The sequence below is a fragment of the Ascaphus truei genome, chromosome 18 (genome assembly GCF_040206685.1).
Source record: "Ascaphus truei isolate aAscTru1 chromosome 18, aAscTru1.hap1, whole genome shotgun sequence".
NCBI classification, from domain to species: domain Eukaryota; kingdom Metazoa; phylum Chordata; class Amphibia; order Anura; family Ascaphidae; genus Ascaphus; species Ascaphus truei.
Window position 1 is genome coordinate 27256164 of NC_134500.1, and position 19194 is coordinate 27275357.

At 51.7% G+C, this 19194-nt stretch overlaps 1 protein-coding gene across 1 annotated transcript in view; it reads left to right on the forward strand.

Annotated features, from left to right (window-relative positions):
- The first annotated feature begins 299 nt into the window (after positions 1 to 299).
- Positions 300 to 19194, forward strand: part of ULK3 (unc-51 like kinase 3) — a 59924-nt gene continuing 41029 nt past the window's right edge. Inside the window, 5 exon segments of the mRNA XM_075575942.1 lie at positions 300 to 1035; positions 4920 to 5060; positions 10378 to 10498; positions 12122 to 12226; positions 12377 to 12520. Coding sequence (XP_075432057.1) covers positions 934 to 1035; positions 4920 to 5060; positions 10378 to 10498; positions 12122 to 12226; positions 12377 to 12520 — 613 coding nt within the window. The 5' untranslated portion in view covers positions 300 to 933.

Consider the following 19194-nt stretch of genomic DNA (forward strand, 5'->3'; position numbering starts at 1 on the left):
CTCACTTACATAATTGATTACATTATACAATTGGTATGTTCCTGTGATCACTCCCTATCCCTTCGTTGTTTCATTAAGAGACAGTCTCATTATTGGAGAGCAGTGTCACTCATTAAGAGACAGTCTCATTATTGGAGAGCAGTGTCACTCATTAAGAGACAGTCTCATTATTGGAGAGCTGTGACACTCATTAAGAGACAGTCTCATTATTGGAGAGCTGTGACACTCATTAAGACATCCCCGTGTCCTCCCGCCGGTGGCCGCTGGTGGCGCTGCTCTCCCCTCACAATGCAGCTCTGACAGGGCCTGTCCCTTTAACAGCAACCCGGAAGTGAGCTGCAGTGTGACAGTGTGTGTGTATGTGTGTGTTAGAGCAGGTACTGAGACTCACAACACACACAGAGGGATACAACACACACAGTGAACCAAACGGACACACACCGATGTACAACACATACAAAAAACAGACATATATATAACAACACAGCGCACACACAACCCACAGTTAGACAACATACACACCGGGATACAACACAGAAACACAACACACACAGGGATACAACACACAGATACACAACACACACAGGGATACAACACACAGATACACAACCCACACATAAAGACACAGGTGTACAACACATAAAACATCCAGACATAGATACACAACGACACAGCACATCACACACAGAATGTGACACATACACACTGATACACAACACAGAGCCCGCCAAACACACACAGATATACAACACAGACTGTGACACACCTGTACACAATAACACAACAAAGGGCAAAATATCACACACAGAACCTAAAAGGCAAACGCACACAGAACTGCTGACACTCCCCCTATCACACACATCCACATCCATATAACACACACACACACACACACAACACGTCCCTATAACACGCAGTGCATGGCAGGGGAGCATGGCAGCTACAGGCTGGACTCCCCCACGACTGGACAACTTCATACTGACCGAGAGACTGGGCAGTGGGACGTACGCTACTGTGTACAAGGCATATAGGAAGGTAACGTGTGCGTTGGTCTTTGAAGTAAGAGATCCCTTGTGCAGACCCCACCCCTCCTATCTTACTCTACATGTGCAGTGTAAGCTCTGGGGGACTCGCTGTGCTTGTCCTATATGCAGGGATCCCCTCTCTGGGAGCGCTATATGAGGGTAATATATTATTAGGGTAATAAAATCAACCATTTTTATTAACCCCTTCACTGACGGGGAGGTCTGGAAAAGAAAATCTCTAACTGCTCCTATAACTTCTCTAACTGTTCCTATAACTCCTCCCCCTAACTGCTCCTATAACTCCTCTAACTGTTCCTATAACTCCTCCCCCTAACTGCTCCTGTAACTCCTCTAACTGTTCCTATAACTACTCCCCTAACTTCCTATAACCTCTCCCTATAACTCCTCCCCCCTAACTGCTCCTATAACTCCTCCTCTAACTCCTTCTATAAATGCTCCCTATAACTCCTCCCCTAACTGCTCCTATAACTCCTCCCCTAACTGCTCCTATAACTCCTCCCCTAACTGCTCCTATAACTCCTCCCCTAACTGCTCCTGTAACTGCACCTTTGACTGCTCCTGTAACTCCTCCCCTAGCTTTTCCTGTAACTCCTCCCCTAACTGCTCCTGTAACTGCACCTCTGACTGCTCCTGTAACTCCTCCCCTAGCTTTTCCTGTAACTCCTCCCCTAACTGCTCCTCTAACTCCTCCCCTAGCTTTTCCTGTACTCCTCCCCTAGCTTTTTCTGTAACTCCTCCCCTAGCTTTTCCTGTAACTCCTCCCCTAGCTTTTCCTGTAACTCCTCCCCTAGCTTTTTCTGTAACTCCTCCCCTAGCTTTTCCTGTAACTCCTCCCCTAGCTTTTCCTGTAACTCCTCCCCTAGCTTTTCCTGTAACTCCTCCCCTAGCTTTTCCTGTAACTCCTCCCCTAGCTTTTCCTGTAACTCCTCCCCTAGCTTTTCATGTAACTCCTCCCCTAGCTTTTCCTGTAACTCCTCCCCTAGCTTTTCCTGTAACTCCTCCCCTAGCTTTTCCTGTAACTCCTCCCCTAGCTTTTCCTGTAACTCCACCCCTAGCTTTTTCTGTAACTCCTCCCCTAGCTTTTTCTGTAACTCCTCCCCTAGCTTTTCCTGTAACTCCTCCCCTAGCTTTTCCTGTAACTCCTCCCCTAGCTTTTCCTGTAACTCCTCCCCTAGCTTTTCCTGTAACTCCTCCCCTAACTGCTCTCTAACGCCTCCCCTAACTGCTCCTCTAACGCCTCCCCTAACTGCTCCTCTAACTCCTCCCCTAACTGGATAAAATAGGGGAAGGGGAATGGGCTCTTGCTACAGTCTATGGAAATTGTGAGAGGTGCCTGGGGCTAATGGATATACGAGACCACTGGTCTCAGAGAAGACAAGGACAGAAAAAGGCCCCCCTCAACCCCCTCCCTCACCCCCCCCCCCCAGTGGTCTAGCACTCAACTCTTGCATTATGAATACATTTAAATATAACCTTTTATTAGGTATATGTAGTAAAATAGTGTGACACACAAAACTAACACAACAATAACAACACTTAGATTAATAATAGGTATTGGATGTTACCAGTCCACAAAAAGAAAGTATAGTTGGCCCCTATAATGGGGATCGAGTAACTATACTTGAACAGATACCGAAGAAAGGGGCGTCTTGTGGTAGATCACTGTAAACAGTGGAGAATGAGGTACACACGTACCGAGCTAAGTGTGTCTCTATATGCCAACACCAGAAATCTTATCACATAATCGTGGTGTACATTCTCAGTCTGAATATAAACCTACAAAATGCAACGAGTATGAAAAGGAGTACTGTGATAGTGCAACCCTATCTCGAATACATATATAATCAACACTCTTATATACCTAGCTATTGGTGTAGTTGGCAGACTCAGTGATCACCGGTAAACTTAACAGCCTATATTAAAAAATTCTCTCACATTCGCCCCTCGCATTCAAAACGTATCTAAAACCTGTTTCTTTTTCCTCCGCAATAACAAAGATACGCCCTTCCCTCTGTTGCTCGACTGCCCAAACTCTGACTCAGGCCCTCATTCTCTCCCGCCTCGATTACTGGAACCTCCTGCTGTCCGGCCTTCCTGCCTCTCACCTGTCTCCCCTACAATCTATCCTAAACACTGCTGCCAGAATCACTCTACTATTTCCGAAATCTGTCTCAGCGTCTCCCCTGCTGAAATCCCTCTCCTGGCTTTCTATCAAATCCCACATCTCGCACTCAATTCTCCTCCTCACTTTTAAAGCTTTACACTCTTCTGCCCCTCCTTACATCTCAGCCCTAATTTCTCGTTATGCACCATCCCGACTCTTGCGTTCTGCTCAAGGATGTCTTCTCTCTACCCCCTTTGTATCTAAAGCCCTCTCCCGCCTTAAACCTTTCTCACTTTCTGCCCCACACCTCTGGAATGCCCTTCCCCTCAATACCCGACTATCACCCTCTCTATCCACCTTTAAAACCCACCTTAAGACACACTTGCTTAAAGAAGCATATGAATAGCACCGTATCTAATACTATACACGATACATAAAGCTTGGCCCCCTGCAGACGCACTTACCAGAACGCCCTCCTACTGTCTCTGTACGTTCTTCCCACCAATTAGACTGTAAGCTGCTGGGAGCAGGGACTCCTCTTCCTAAATGTTACTTTTATGTCTGAAGCACTTATTCCCATGACCTGTTATTTGCATTACAGTATTTGTTATTTATATGATTGTCACGTGTAGTACTAATGTGAAGCGCTATGTACACTACTAATTGTGTTATATAAATACAGGTATGTGGGTATGTAGCACACCGAAACAGTGCAAATAAATGCAAGAAATGCGATACTTTCGCACAATGCCGGAGCTCCTGGTTCAAGGATGGCCTATCTGCAGCAATCCAAGTATACAGCAACAGGAAAGATGATCCAGGGCTCCACGGGTTTTTAGCAAAATAATTTATTCATAATACACAACGTTTCAGCCTCACTTAGGCCTTTGTCAAGTGACTGGTAATGTCACTTGACAAAAGCCTAAGTACCAGTACCAGTCACTTGACAAAGGCCTAAGTGAGGCCGAAACGTTGTGTATTATGAATAAATTATTTTGCTAAAAACCCGTGGAGCCCTGGATCATCTTTCCTGTTGTTATATAAATAAAGACATACATACATACAATTGCTTAATAGCATATGCAGGTGCTTCCCACAACCCAATGGTAGGGATATAACGAGGTCTAGTTCTTATGGCAACTAATAATGCCTATAAGGAAGGCACTGCCACTATATAATGTGGCGTAGCATGATAGTAGACGTAGGATGGATAGGATACATTACAGGGAGGAATTAACTGGTCATCCTCAGTATAGCAAAGGTAGGTGTATAACTTGGGATCTGCACACAATATGTCCGTGTCTAGCGTGAAACACGACATTTGTGATTGCTGGTAGTGTAGACACCCCACACAGACCACACACACTATAGCAACAAAGATACTCTATAGAGCGATACAAATAGTGTATCAAACATGGCCACCTTGATAAAGAGTCATTGTATGACGGGAAATGCGCGTCGGTGCGCAGTTTGTGGTGCACTATTACAGTACTCCTTTTCATACCCTTGCCAACTGCATCAGTAGCTATGTAAATAAGAGTGTTGATTATATATGTATTCGAGATAGGGTTGCACTATCACAGTACTCCTTTTCACACTCGTTGCATTTTGTAGGTTTATATTCAGACTGAGAATGTACACCACGATTATGTGACGAGATTTCTGGTGTTGGCATATAGAGACACACTTAGCTCGGTACGGGCGGGGGGAGGGGGCTTTTTCTCTCCTTGTTTCCTCCCGTAACTGCTCCTATAACTCCCCCCCGTTAGAATGAAACGCGTGAAGTCGTGGCCGTGAAATGCGTCAGCAAGAAAAGTCTGAACAAAGTGTCGGTGGAAAACCTGCTTACGGAGATCGGGATCCTGAAAACTGTGCATCATCCACACATTCTGGAGCTGAAGGACTTCCAGGTCAGGGGACGAGGTGTCTTTAATACTCTTCCCCCCCCTCGAGAGTCCTGTAATAGGGGGTGGGGAGGCTGAGGTCTGTCAGGAATTCCCTTAACGGGGGGGGATGAGGTCCCTCGGGAGACCTGTAAGAGAAGGGGGGGGGATAAGTCCGTCAGGGAGTCCTGTAACGGGGTATGAGGTCTGTCAGGGAATCCTATAACGGGGGGTATGAGGTCTGTCAGGGAATCCTATAACGGGGGGTATGAGGTCTGTCAGGGAATCCTATAACTGGGGGTATGAGATCTGTCAGGGAATCCTATAACTGGGGGTATGAGGTCTGTCAGGGAATCCTATAACGGGGGGATGAGGTCTGTCAGGGAATCCTATAATGGGATGAAGTTCCTTGGGGGAATCCTATAACGGGGTGAAGTTCCTTGGGGGAATCCTGTAACGGGGTGTAAGAGATGTGTGCAGAGGTACATTTAATGGAGACCAATTAGGTCTCAACCCCTTATCATCATCTCTCCCTCTTCATTCCCCCCTCCTCATCATCAGCTCTCACCCCCTCCTCATCCTCCTCATTTCTTCCCCTCCTCCTCCTCTCTCCCCCCCCTCCTCCTCCTCATTTCTCCTCCTCTCCCCTCATCATCATCTCTCCCCCTCATCATCTCTCCCTCTTCATCTCCCCCTCCTCATCAGCTCTCCCCCCTCCTCATCACCAGCTTTCTCCCCCTCCTCATCTCTCCCCCTTCTCCTCCTGTCTCCCCCTCTCCTCTCTCCCCCTCCCCTCATTTCTCTTCTTGTCTACCCCTCATCATCATCTCTCCCTCTTCATCTTCTCCCACCTCATCATCAGCTTTCTCCCCCCCTCATCATTATCATCATCATCATATCTCCCCCTCCTTAGGGTGAGCAGATTTTCAAATATAAAAAACTGGACACAAGCGCGCCCCCTTTTTTTTCTTTCTTTTCTCCCTCTCCCCCACCCTCACTCTCTCCCTCCCCCCATCCCACCCCTCTGTCCACCCAATCCTCGCACCCATCATCTCTCCTCCCCATCATCTCCCCTCCTCTCTCTCCCCTCCCCATCCTCTCTCCTCCCTTCTCCCCTTGCTCTCTCCTCCCCTTCCTCTCTCCTCCCCTTCCTCTCTCCTCCCCTTCCTCTCTCCTCCCCTTCCTCTCTCCTCCCTTCCCCCCTTCCTCTCTCCTCCCCTTCCTCTCTCCTCCCCTTCCTCTCTCCTCCCTTCCCCCCCATCCTCTCTCCTCCCTTCCCCACCATCCTCTCTCCTCCCTTCCCCCCCATCCTCTCTCCTCCCTTCCCCCCCATCCTCTCTCCTCCCTTCCCCCCCATCCTCTCTCCTCCATCCCCTCCCATCCTCTCTCCTCCCTTCCCCCCATCCTCTCTCCTCCCTTCCCCCCATCCTCTCTCCTCCCCTTCCTCTCTCCTCCCTTCCCCACCATCCTCTCTCCTCCCTTCCCCACCATCCTCTCTCCTCCCTTCCCCCCCATCCTCTCTCCTCCATCCCCTCCCATCCTCTCTCTTCCCTTCCCCCCATCCTCTCTCCTCCCTTCCCCCCATCCTCTCTCCTCCCCTTCCTCTCTCCTCCCTTCCCCCCCATCCTCTCTCCTCCCTTCCCCAATCCTCTCTCCTCCCTTCCCCCCCATCCTCTCTCGTCCCTTCCCCCCCATCCTCTCTCCTGCCTTCCCCCCCATCCTCTCTCCTCCCTTCCCCCCCATCCTCTCTCCTCCCTTCCCCCCCATCCTCTCTCCTCCCTTCCCCCATCCTCTCTCCTCCCTTCCCCCCCATCCTCTCTCCTCCCTTCCCCCATCCTCTCTCCTCCCCTTCCTCTCTCCTCCCTTCCCCCCCATCCTCTCTCCTGCCTTCCCCCCCATCCTCTCTCCTGCCTTCCCCCCCATCCTCTCTCCTCCCTTCCCCCCCATCCTCTCTCCTCTCTTCCCCCCCATCCTCTCTCCTCCCTTCCCCCCATCCTCTCTCCTCCCTTCCCCCCCATCCTCTCTCCTCCATCCCCTCCCATCCTCTGTCTTCCATCCCCTCCCATCCTCTCTCCTCCCTTCCCCCCATCCTCTCTCCTCCCTCCCATCCTCTCTCCTCCATCCCCTCCCATCCTCTCTCTTCCACCCCCTCCCATCCTCTCTCCTCCCTTACCCCCCATCCTCTCTCCTCCCTCCCATCCTCTCTCCTCCATCCCCTCCCATATAAGCACACAAACACACATACCAAACATGCAACATTAGTGTAACACACAAATATACAAATACACATTTATATTCAACATATAAAAAACCCACTAAATATACAATATATATGCACATAATGCATGAAATACACATATGCATTACAAATACACACACACACACACACACACACAACAACACAGACATACACACACACACACTTACCAACACAGACGCATACATGCACGCAACATACACACACACAAGGAACCGGGATATGTAGAGAGGAGCAGCTATGGAGAGCTCTGCAGCGCCACCTTTTGCTCGGAAGTGGTTAAGCAGCCAGACAACCCTGCTCTCCTCCCCCCTCCTACAGCTGATCTGTGATCAACTCCGCACTCCGCAGCCGGCATCCTCCGCTCTCCTCCTATTCGCCCAAGCCTGTCTCTATCTGAAGAGAGACAGATGGGCGGCCGACGGGGGGAGAGCGGGCCCCCACAAGAGCACGGACCCCGGGCCATAGCTACGCCCCTGCATGGCAGTAATAGTAGCGTTTGCAGTATCTAGATCCGTCCTCAGAACCTCCACTTCGGTCCTGGCCACCGAGTACATTGCGAGCACAGTCTTCTGTAGCTCAGCATTATTTTCTCTCTCCAGTTTCACTTCTTCCCGGAGCAGATCACAGTCACGCCTGGCAGCTTGCAGGGCATCTTCAGGGCTGGTCAAAGGATCGTCACTCACTGGTTCCGCTTCCCTGGGATGGCTGGTTGAGGGTTCCTCACTGTTAGCACCGGACCGACACTTCTTTGGGGTACACGACTTCTGCCTTGGGCTCTCTGGATATTCGGACATCCGCGGGACGAATTCTCCATTTTCTCTAGGCTGCAGGGCATCTCAGACCCCCTTTTTCTCCGCGGGATCTGCAGACGTGTCTGTTCCTTCCACGGTAAGTGAAGCACCGCTTTTCTTTTTCCGCCTCTTTGTTTTGGACGACTCCGTCCCATCAGGGATACTGGGGTCTCCTTTATTTGCAACTTCAGCAATATCACTGTATCCGCCATGTTTTCCTTGCAGTTGCGTTAGGTGACGTACATATTCAGTGATCTGCTGCTCCCGCTCTTGCTCCTGCCGATCACTTTCGTCATCATAGAGAGCGGTCTTTTCGGTGCGTACCGAGTTCAGGCACCCCCACCATCCATGGGGTGTTTTTGTGGGTGTGACTCGGTTCGGGTCCCACATACGAGATATCTTCATTCTTATCCGTATCCTCATAGGACCAGAAGGGCCACTCTTCCGTGGGGTCGGGTTCATTACAGGATCACCACATCTTGCCCTCCATTTTGTTTGTGTCAGGTGTAGTTTTCTTCCTGACCTCGGGAGGCGCTATTGCAGCTGTTTTCTCTGTTTTCTCTACACCAGCTGGTAGTCCCACAGGTGGGCAGACTTTGCTTGCAGAGTTTGTAGCTCTCACAGGCGTCTCTGTAGACTTTTTCTTTGTTACTTTGGTAGGTTCTGAAACATCGGCAGTACTGTGCACACACTTTCAGTGATACTGGATGTGCACTTGCTAACAAACTTCTGTACCTTCCTTGTGACCACAGCGCACTGCTTGCTGCTGCAGTTCCTTTGCACGTTGAAAAAAAATATTCCTCTGGCTGCAGCCCTTTTTCTGGGGCCACAGAGGGATCATCCTCATCATCCGAATAAGGCCTGAAGGGACACTGCTCCGTGTGGCTGGGCTCTTTACACCAGGAACACGTTTTCTTCCCCATTCTTGCAGAGTCTGTATTTGACTTTGGCTGGGCGGCCATTTTAAAATCCCATGTTTTTTTTCTTCCCACAAGTGGTGGTCACAGCATCAGTCCCTTGTGTGGGTCGCTGTCTGTCGCCGTCTGTCGCAGTCCCACTGTGGCATTGTGGCTTTCTCCAGGGCAGTGCAGTTTTCCTGCCCTTCAATGCTGGTGACTTCTGCACGTGATTCCTTGTTTAGTTGCCCAGGCTGTTTGCAGGAAGTTATGCAGGCAAAAGCACAACAAATTTCACAGGCAGTTTCCGGGGCCCCTTTTAAATTCAAGGGCCACCTCTCATCGCACTTAAATACACCCGATTAGGATGACATTAAATCCCGGCTTTATTGAGCCTGTCCCTATAAACAGCCCAGCAAACAAAAATATAAAAAAACAACAAATAACTATCCCTATTTACTTCCCCCAGTCCCGCTCTGCAAGGCTGGGGGTTGGGGGAGCCCCCTACCCCTTACCCACCAATCACCCCAAAGTCTAAACCGGTAGCTTTTAAAGCAGGTGGCCCTTCAGGTCAGTGGTGTCCGGGTAGTTGTCTGCTTGAGGCTCCAGGAATAGAGGTCGGGTCCTCTTGTGTCTTGCTGTCAACACACAGTCCTCCTGTGTCCTCAAGACTTTGTCTCTCTCCTGTGTCAGCACTGTTGTGTGCCAAGGAAATCTCCCTCTGTTTCTCACATGAGGCATTTTCTCAGAGTCCTAATTAGCCAGGTGGAGTCTGGTTAATTGCCTGGCTGCAATTAACCAGCTCCCTGCTGGATTTAGAGGCAGTTTCTTAAACAGGGATTAGATTAGTCCCTGTTACAAGGGGGATGAGGTCCCTCAGGGAATCCTATAATGCAGGATAAGGTCCCCCAGGGGGAATCATATAACAGGGGGATGAGGTCCCTCGGGGAATCATATAACAGGGGGATGAGGTCCCTCGGGGAATCATATAACAGGGGGATGAGGTCACTTGGGGGAATCCTATAAGGGGGGATGTAGTCTGTGTCGCGTTTATTTCCCCCTCTTTTCTCCCCTTCTCCCTTTCCTTCATGCCCTCATTCTCACCCCCTCAATCTCTCAATCCCTCACTCACTCCCCTCCTTAATCCCTCACTCTCCCCCCTCACTCCCTCACACTCTCACTCTCTCCCCCCCTTCGCTCCCTCACACTCTCACTCCCCCCTCACACTCTCTCCCCCTCACACTCTCTCCCCCTCACACTCTCTCCCCCTCACACTCTCTCCCCCTCACACTCTCTCCCCCCTCACACTCTCTCCCCTCTCACACTCTCCCCCCTCACACTCTCTCCCCCTCACTCTCTCTCCCCCACTCACTCTCTCCCCCCTCTCCCCCTCTCAGTGGGACCGGGATCACATATTCCTGATCACAGAGTTCTGTGCGGGCGGGGACCTGTCTCGCTTTATCCGAACGCGCAGGATTCTCCCGGAGAAGATTGCCCAGATCTTCCTTCAGCAGCTCGGTATATCTCCCCCCCGCCCCCCATTCCCTCTCCCTCCCCCCATTCCACTCTCCTTCCCCCCATTCCCCTCTCCTTCCCCCCATTCCCCTCTCCCTCCCCCCATTCCCCTCTCCCTCCCCCCATTCCCCTCTCCCTCCCCCCATTCCCCTCTCCTTCCCCCCATTCCTCTCTCTCCCCCCCATTCCCCTCTCCTTCCCCTCATTCCTCTCTCTCCCCCCCATTCCCCTCTCCCTCCCCCCATTCCCCTCTCATTCCCCCATTCCCCTCTCCTTCCCCCCCATTCCTCTCTCTCCCCCCCAATTCCTCTCTCTCCCCACCGTTTTTCTCTCTCCCCCACCCCCCATTCCCCTCTCCTTCCCCCCATTCCCCTCTCCTTCCCCCCATTCCCCTCTCCCTCCCCCCATTCCTCTCTCTCCCCCCCATTCCTCTCTCCCCCCATTCCCCCCCCCCCATTCCTCTCCCCCCCATTCCTCTCTCTCCCCCCCCATTCCTCTCCCCCCCATTCCTCTCTCCGCCCCCCCATTTCCCTCTCTCCCCCCCATTTCCCTCTCTCTCCCCCATTCCCCTCTCTCCCTCCCCCATTCCCCTCTCTCCCTCCCCAATCCCCTCCTCTCACTCTCTCCCCTCCTCTCACACTCTCCCCACCCTCCTCACACAATATCCCCCCTATCATCCTCTCACACTCTCTCCCCCTCCTCACTCACCCCACTCCCCATCTCTCTCACATTCTCTCCCCCCTCCTCAAACTTTCTCTCCCCCCTCCTCACACTTTCTCTCCCCCCGCCTCACACTCTCTTCCCCCCTCCTCTCTCACACTCTCTCCTGCCCTCTCACACTCTCTCCCCCCTCCTCACACTCTCTTCCCCCCTCCTCACACTCTCTTCCCCCCTCCTCACAGTCTCTTCCCCCCTCCTCACACGCTCTCCCCCCCTCCTCACACGCTCTTCCCCCCTCCTCACACTCTCTTCCCCCCTCCTCACACTCTCTTCCCCCCTCCTCACACTCTCTTCCCCACTCCTCTCACACTCTCTTGCCCCCCCTCCTCTAACGCTCTCCCCCCCTCCTCTCTCACACTCTGCCCCATCCTCACACTCTCTGCCCCCCTCCTCTCACGCTCACTCCCCCCCTCCTCACACGCTCACTCCCCCCCTCCTCTCACGCTCACTCTCCCCTCCTCTCACGCTCACTCTCCCCTCCTCTCATGCTCACTCTCCCCTCCTCTCACGTTCACTCCCCCCCTCCTCTCACGCTCTCTTCCCCCCTCCTCTCACGCTCTCTCCCACCTCCTCTCACACTCTTTTCCCCCTCCTCTCTCACACTCTCCCCCCTCCTCATACTCTCTGCCCCCTCCTCTCAAGCTCTCTCTCCCCCTCCTCTAACACATTCCCCCCTCCTCTTACACACACCCTCTCCCCCTCCTCTCACACACACCCCCTCCTCTCACACTCTTCCCCCACCCCTCCTCTCACACATTACCCCCTCCTCTCACACATTCCCCCATCCTCTCACACTCTCTCTCCCCCTCTTCTCTTACTCTCCCCCTCCCCCTCTTCTCTCACTCTCCCCCCCTCTCACTCTCTCTCTCCCCCCCATCTCTCACACTCTCTCCCCTCTTCCCCGCAGCTTGTGCCCTGAAGTTCCTTTACGAAAGGAACATTTCTCACCTGGACCTGAAGCCTCAGAACCTTCTGCTCAGCAGCCTGGACAGACCCCACCTCAAACTGGCCGGTCAGTGCCAGAACCGGGGGGGGGGGCCGCACTGACCCTCTCACTCTGCTCTCTCCCCCCCAGATGTTGGCTTTGCTCAGCACAAGTACGCGCAGGCACCGGGGGGGAGGGGGAGCACTGACCTCTCACTCTTCTCCCTCCCCCCCCCAGATTTCGGCTTTGCTCAGCACATGTACCCCCAGGATGAGCCTCAGGCATTGCGGGGGTCCCCCCTGTATATGGCCCCTGAGATGGTGTGCAGCAAGCAATATGACGCCCGCGTGGATCTGTGGTCTGTGGGGGTCATTTTGTATGGTGAGTTATACTGCAATGTACAGTGGTACTGAGTCATGTACAGTGTTGGGTACTTATACTCAGGCACACACACACACATACACTGATACACACACAGAGAGAGCAGACTGACACACACACTGATACACACACACACACACACACACACAGAGCAGACTGACACACACACTGATACACACACACACAGAGCAGACTGACACAGACACAAACATACAAGACACAAACATACAAGACACAGAGCAGACTGATGCACACACTGATACACACAGAGCAGACTGACGCGCACACTGATACACACAGAGCAGACTGACGCACACACTGATACACACAGAGCAGACTGATGCACACTGATACACACACACAGAGCAGACTGACGCACACACTGATACACACAGAGCAGACTGACGCACACACTGATACACACAGAGCAGACTGATGCACACTGATACACACACACAGAGCAGACTGACGCACACACTGATACACACAGAGCAGACTGATGCACACACTGATACACACAGAGCAGACTGACGCACACACTGATACACACAGAGCAGACTGACACACACACTGATGCACACAGAGCAGACTGACGCGCACACTGATACACACAGAGCAGACTGACGCACACACTGATACACAGAGCAGACTGACGCGCACACTGATACACACAGAGCAGACTGACGCACACACTGATACACACAGAGCAGACTGATGCACACACTGATACACACAGTGCAGACTGACACGCACACTGATGCACACAGAGCAGACTGACGCACACACTGATACACACAGAGCAGACTGACGCACACACTGATACACACAGAGCAGACTGACGCACACACTGATACACACAGAGCAGACTGACACACAAACACACACTAATACACACAGAGAAGACTGACGCACACACTGATACACACAGAGCAGACTGACACGCACACTGATACACACAGAGCAGACTGACGCACACACACACACACTGATACACACAGAGCAGACTGACGCACACACTGATACACACAGAGAAGACTGACGCACACACTGATACACACAGAGCAGACTGACGCACACACACACACTGATACACACAGAGAAGGCTGACACACACTGATACACACAGAGCAGACTGACGCACACTGATACACAGAGTAGACTGACACACACACACACACTGATACACACAGAGCAGACTGACACACACACTGATACACACAGAGAAGGCTGACACACACTGATACACAGAGAGCAGACTGACACACACACACACACTGATACACACAGAGCAGACTGACGCACACACTGATACACACAGAGCAGACTGACGCACACACTGATACACACAGAGCAGACTGACACACACACTGATACACACAGAGCAGACTGACGCGCACACTGATACACACAGAGCAGACTGACGCACACACACTGATACACACAGAGCAGACTGACGCACACACTGATACACACAGAGCAGACTGACACACACACTGATACACACAGAGCAGACTGACGCGCACACTGATACACACAGAGCAGACTGACGCACACACTGATACACACAGAGCAGACTGACGCGCACACTGATACAGAGCAGACTGACGCGCACACTGATACACACAGAGCAGACTGACGCACACTGATACACACAGAGCAGACTGATGCACACTGATACACACAGAGCAGACTGACGCACACACTGATACACACAGAGCAGACTGATGCACACACTGATACACACAAAGCAGACTGACGCGCACACTGATACACACAGAGCAGACTGACGCACACACTGATACACACAGAGCAGACTGACGCACACACTGATACACACAGAGCAGACTGACGCACACACTGATACACACAGAGCAGACTGACGCACACACTGATACACACAGAGCAGACTGACGCACACACTGATACACACAGAGCAGACTGACGCACACACTGATACACACAGAGCAGACTGACGCACACACTGATACACACAGAGCAGACTGACGCACACACTGATACACACAGAGCAGACTGACGCACACACTGATACACACAGAGCAGACTGACATGCACACTGATACACACAGAGCAGACTGACGCACACACACACACTGATACACACAGAGCAGACTGACGCGCACACTGATACACACAGAGCAGACTGACGCACACACTGATACACACAGAGCAGACTGACGCGCACACTGATACACACAGAGCAGACTGACGTACACACTGATACACACAGAGCAGACTGATGCACACACTGATACACACAGAGCAGACTGACGCGCACACTGATACACACAGAGCAGACTGACGCGCACACTGATACACACAGAGCAGACTGACGCACACACTGATACACACAGAGCAGACTGACGCACACACTGATACACACAGAGCAGACTGACGCACACACTGATACACACAGAGCAGACTGACGCACACACTAATACACACAGAGCAGACTGACGCACACACTGATACACACAGAGCAGACTGACGCACACACTGATACACACAGAGCAGACTGATGCACACACTGATACACACAGAGCAGACTGACGCGCACACTGATACACACAGAGCAGACTGACGGGCACACTGATACACACAGAGCAGACTGACGCGCACACTGATACACACAGAGCAGACTGACGCACACACTGATACACACAGAGCAGACTGACGCACACACTGATACACACAGAGCAGACTGATGCGCACACTGATACACACAGAGCAGACTGACGCGCACACTGATACACACAGAGCAGACTGACGCGCACACTGATACACACAGAGCAGACTGACGCGCACACTGATACACACAGAGCAGACTGACGCACACACTGATACACACAGAGCAGACTGACGCACACACTGATACACACAGAGCAGACTGACGCACACACTGATACACACAGAGCAGACTGACGCACACACTGATACACACAGAGCAGACTGACGCACACACTGATACACACAGAGCAGACTGCCGCACACACTGATACACACAAAGCAGACTGACGCACACACTGATACACACAGAGCAGACTGACGCACACACTGATACACACAGAGCAGACTGACACGCACACTGATACACACAGAGCAGACTGACGCACACACACACACACACACACACACACTGATACACACAGAGCAGACTGACGCACTCACTGATACACACAGAGAAGACTGACGCACACACTGATACACACAGAGCAGACTGACGCACACACACACACACTGATACACACAGAGGAGGCTGACACACACTGATACACACAGAGCAGACTGACGCACACTGATACACACAGAGCAGACTGACACCCACACACACACACACTGATACACACAGAGCAGACTGACACACACACTGATACACACAGAGAAGGCTGACACACACACACACACACTGATACACACAGAGCAGACTGACACACACACACACACACACTGATACACACAGAGCAGACTGACACACACACACACACACACACACACACACTGATACACACAGAGCAGACTGACGCACACACACTGATACACACAGTGCAGACTGACGCACACAATGATACTCACAGAGCAGACTGACGCACGCACACTGATACACACAGAGCAGACTGACGCACACACTGATACACACAGAGCAGACTGACGCACACACTGATACACACAGAGCAGACTGACGCACACACTGATACACACAGAGCAGACTAATACACACACACTGATACACACGGAGCAGACTGCCGCACACACACTGATACACACAGAGCAGACTGACACACACACACACACACACTGATACACACAGGGCAGACTGACGCACACACTGATACACACAGAGCAGACTGACACACACACTGATACACACAGAGCAGACTGATGCACACACTGATACACACGGAGCAGACTGACACACACACTGATACACACAGAGCAGACTGACGCACACACTGATACACACGGAGCAGACTGACGCACACATTGATACACACAGAGCAGACTGATGCACACACTGATACACACAGTGCAGACTGACACGCACACTGATACACACAGAGCAGACTGACGCACACACTGATGCACACACTGATACACACACACAGAGCAGACTGACGCACACACTGATACACACAGAGCAGACTGACGCACACACTGATACACACAGAGCAGACTGACGCACACACTGATACACACAGAGCAGACTGACGCACACACTGATACACACAGAGCAGACTGACGCACACACTGATACACACAGAGCAGACTGACGCACACACTGATACACACAGAGCAGACTGACGCACACACTGATACACACAGAGCAGACTGACGCACACACTGATACACACAGAGCAGACTGACACGCACACTGATACACACAGAGCAGACTGACGCACACACACACACACACTGATACACACAGAGCAGACTGACGCACTCACTGATACACACAGAGAAGACTGACGCACACACTGATACACACAGAGCAGACTGACGCACACACACACACACTGATACACACAGAGCAGACTGACGCACACACTGATACACACAGAGAAGACTGACGCACACACTGATACACACAGAGCAGACTGACGCACACACACACACACTGATACACACAGAGAAGGCTGACACACACTGATACACACAGAGCAGACTGACGCACACTGATACACACAGAGCAGACTGACACACACACACACACACTGATACACACAGAGCAGACTGACACACACACTGATACACACAGAGAAGGCTGACACACACACCCACACTGATACACACAGAGCAGACTGACACACACACACACACACACACACTGATACACACAGAGCAGACTGACACACACACACACACACACACTGATACACACAGAGCAGACTGACGCACACACACTGATACACACAGAGCAGACTGACGCACACACTGATACACACAGAGCAGACTGACGCACACACTGATACACACAGAGCAGACTGATACACACACACTGATACACACGGAGCAGACTGCCGCACACACACTGATACACACGGAGCAGACTGACACACACACACACTGATACACACAGAGCAGACTGACGCACACACTGATACACACAGAGCAGACTGACACACACACTGATACACACAGAGCAGACTGATGCACACACTGATACACACGGAGCAGACTGACACACACACTGATACACACAGAGCAGACTGACGCACACACTGATACACACGGAGCAGACTGACGCACACATTGATACACACAGAGCAGACTGATGCACACACTGATACACACAGTGCAGACTGACACGCACACTGATACACACAGAGCAGACTGACGCACACACTGATACACACAGAGCAGACTGATGCACACTGATACACACACACAGAGCAGACTGACGCACACACTGATACACACAGAGCAGACTGATGCACACACTGATACACACAGAGCAGACTGACGCACACACTGATAGACACAGAGCAGACTGACACACACACTGATACACACAGACCAGACTGACGCGCACACTGATAAACACAGAGCAGACTGACGCACACACTGATACACACAGAGCAGACTGACGCACACACTGATACACACAGTGCAGACTGACACGCACACTGATACACACAGAGCAGACTGACGCACACACTGATACACACAGAGCAGACTGACGCACACACTGATACACACAGAGCAGACTGACGCAAACACTGATACACACAGAGCAGACTGACACACAAACACACACTGATACACACAGAGAAGACTGACGCACACACTGATACACACAGAGCAGACTGACACGCACACTGATACACACAGAGCAGACTGACGCACACACACACACACTGATACACACAGAGCAGACTGACGCACACACTGATACACACAGAGAAGACTGACGCACACACTGATACACACAGAGCAGACTGACGCACACACACACACTGATACACACAGAGAAGGCTGACACACACTGATACACACAGAGCAGACTGACGCACACTGATACACACAGAGCAGACTGACACACACACACACACACTGATACACACAGAGCAGACTGACACACACACTGATACACACAGAGCAGACTGACACACACTGATACACACAGAGCAGACTGACACACACAGAGCAGACTGACACACACACACACACACACACACACACACTGATACACAGAGAGCAGACTGACACACACACACACACACACACACTGATACACACAGAGCAGACTGACGCACACACACACTGATACACACAGAGAAGACTGACGCACACACTGATACACACAGAGCAGACTGACGCACACACACTGATACACACAGAGCAGACTGACGCACACACTGATACACACAGAGCAGACTGACACACACACTGATACACACAGAGCAGACTGACGGGCACACTGATACACACAGAGCAGACTGACGCACACACTGATACACACAGAGCAGACTGACGCACACACACACACTGATACACACAGAGAAGGCTGACACACACTGATACACACAGAGCAGACTGACGCACACTGATACACACAGAGCAGACTGACACACACACACACACACACTGATACACACAGAGAAGGCTGACACACACTGATACACACAGAGCAGACTGACGCGCACACTGATACACACAGA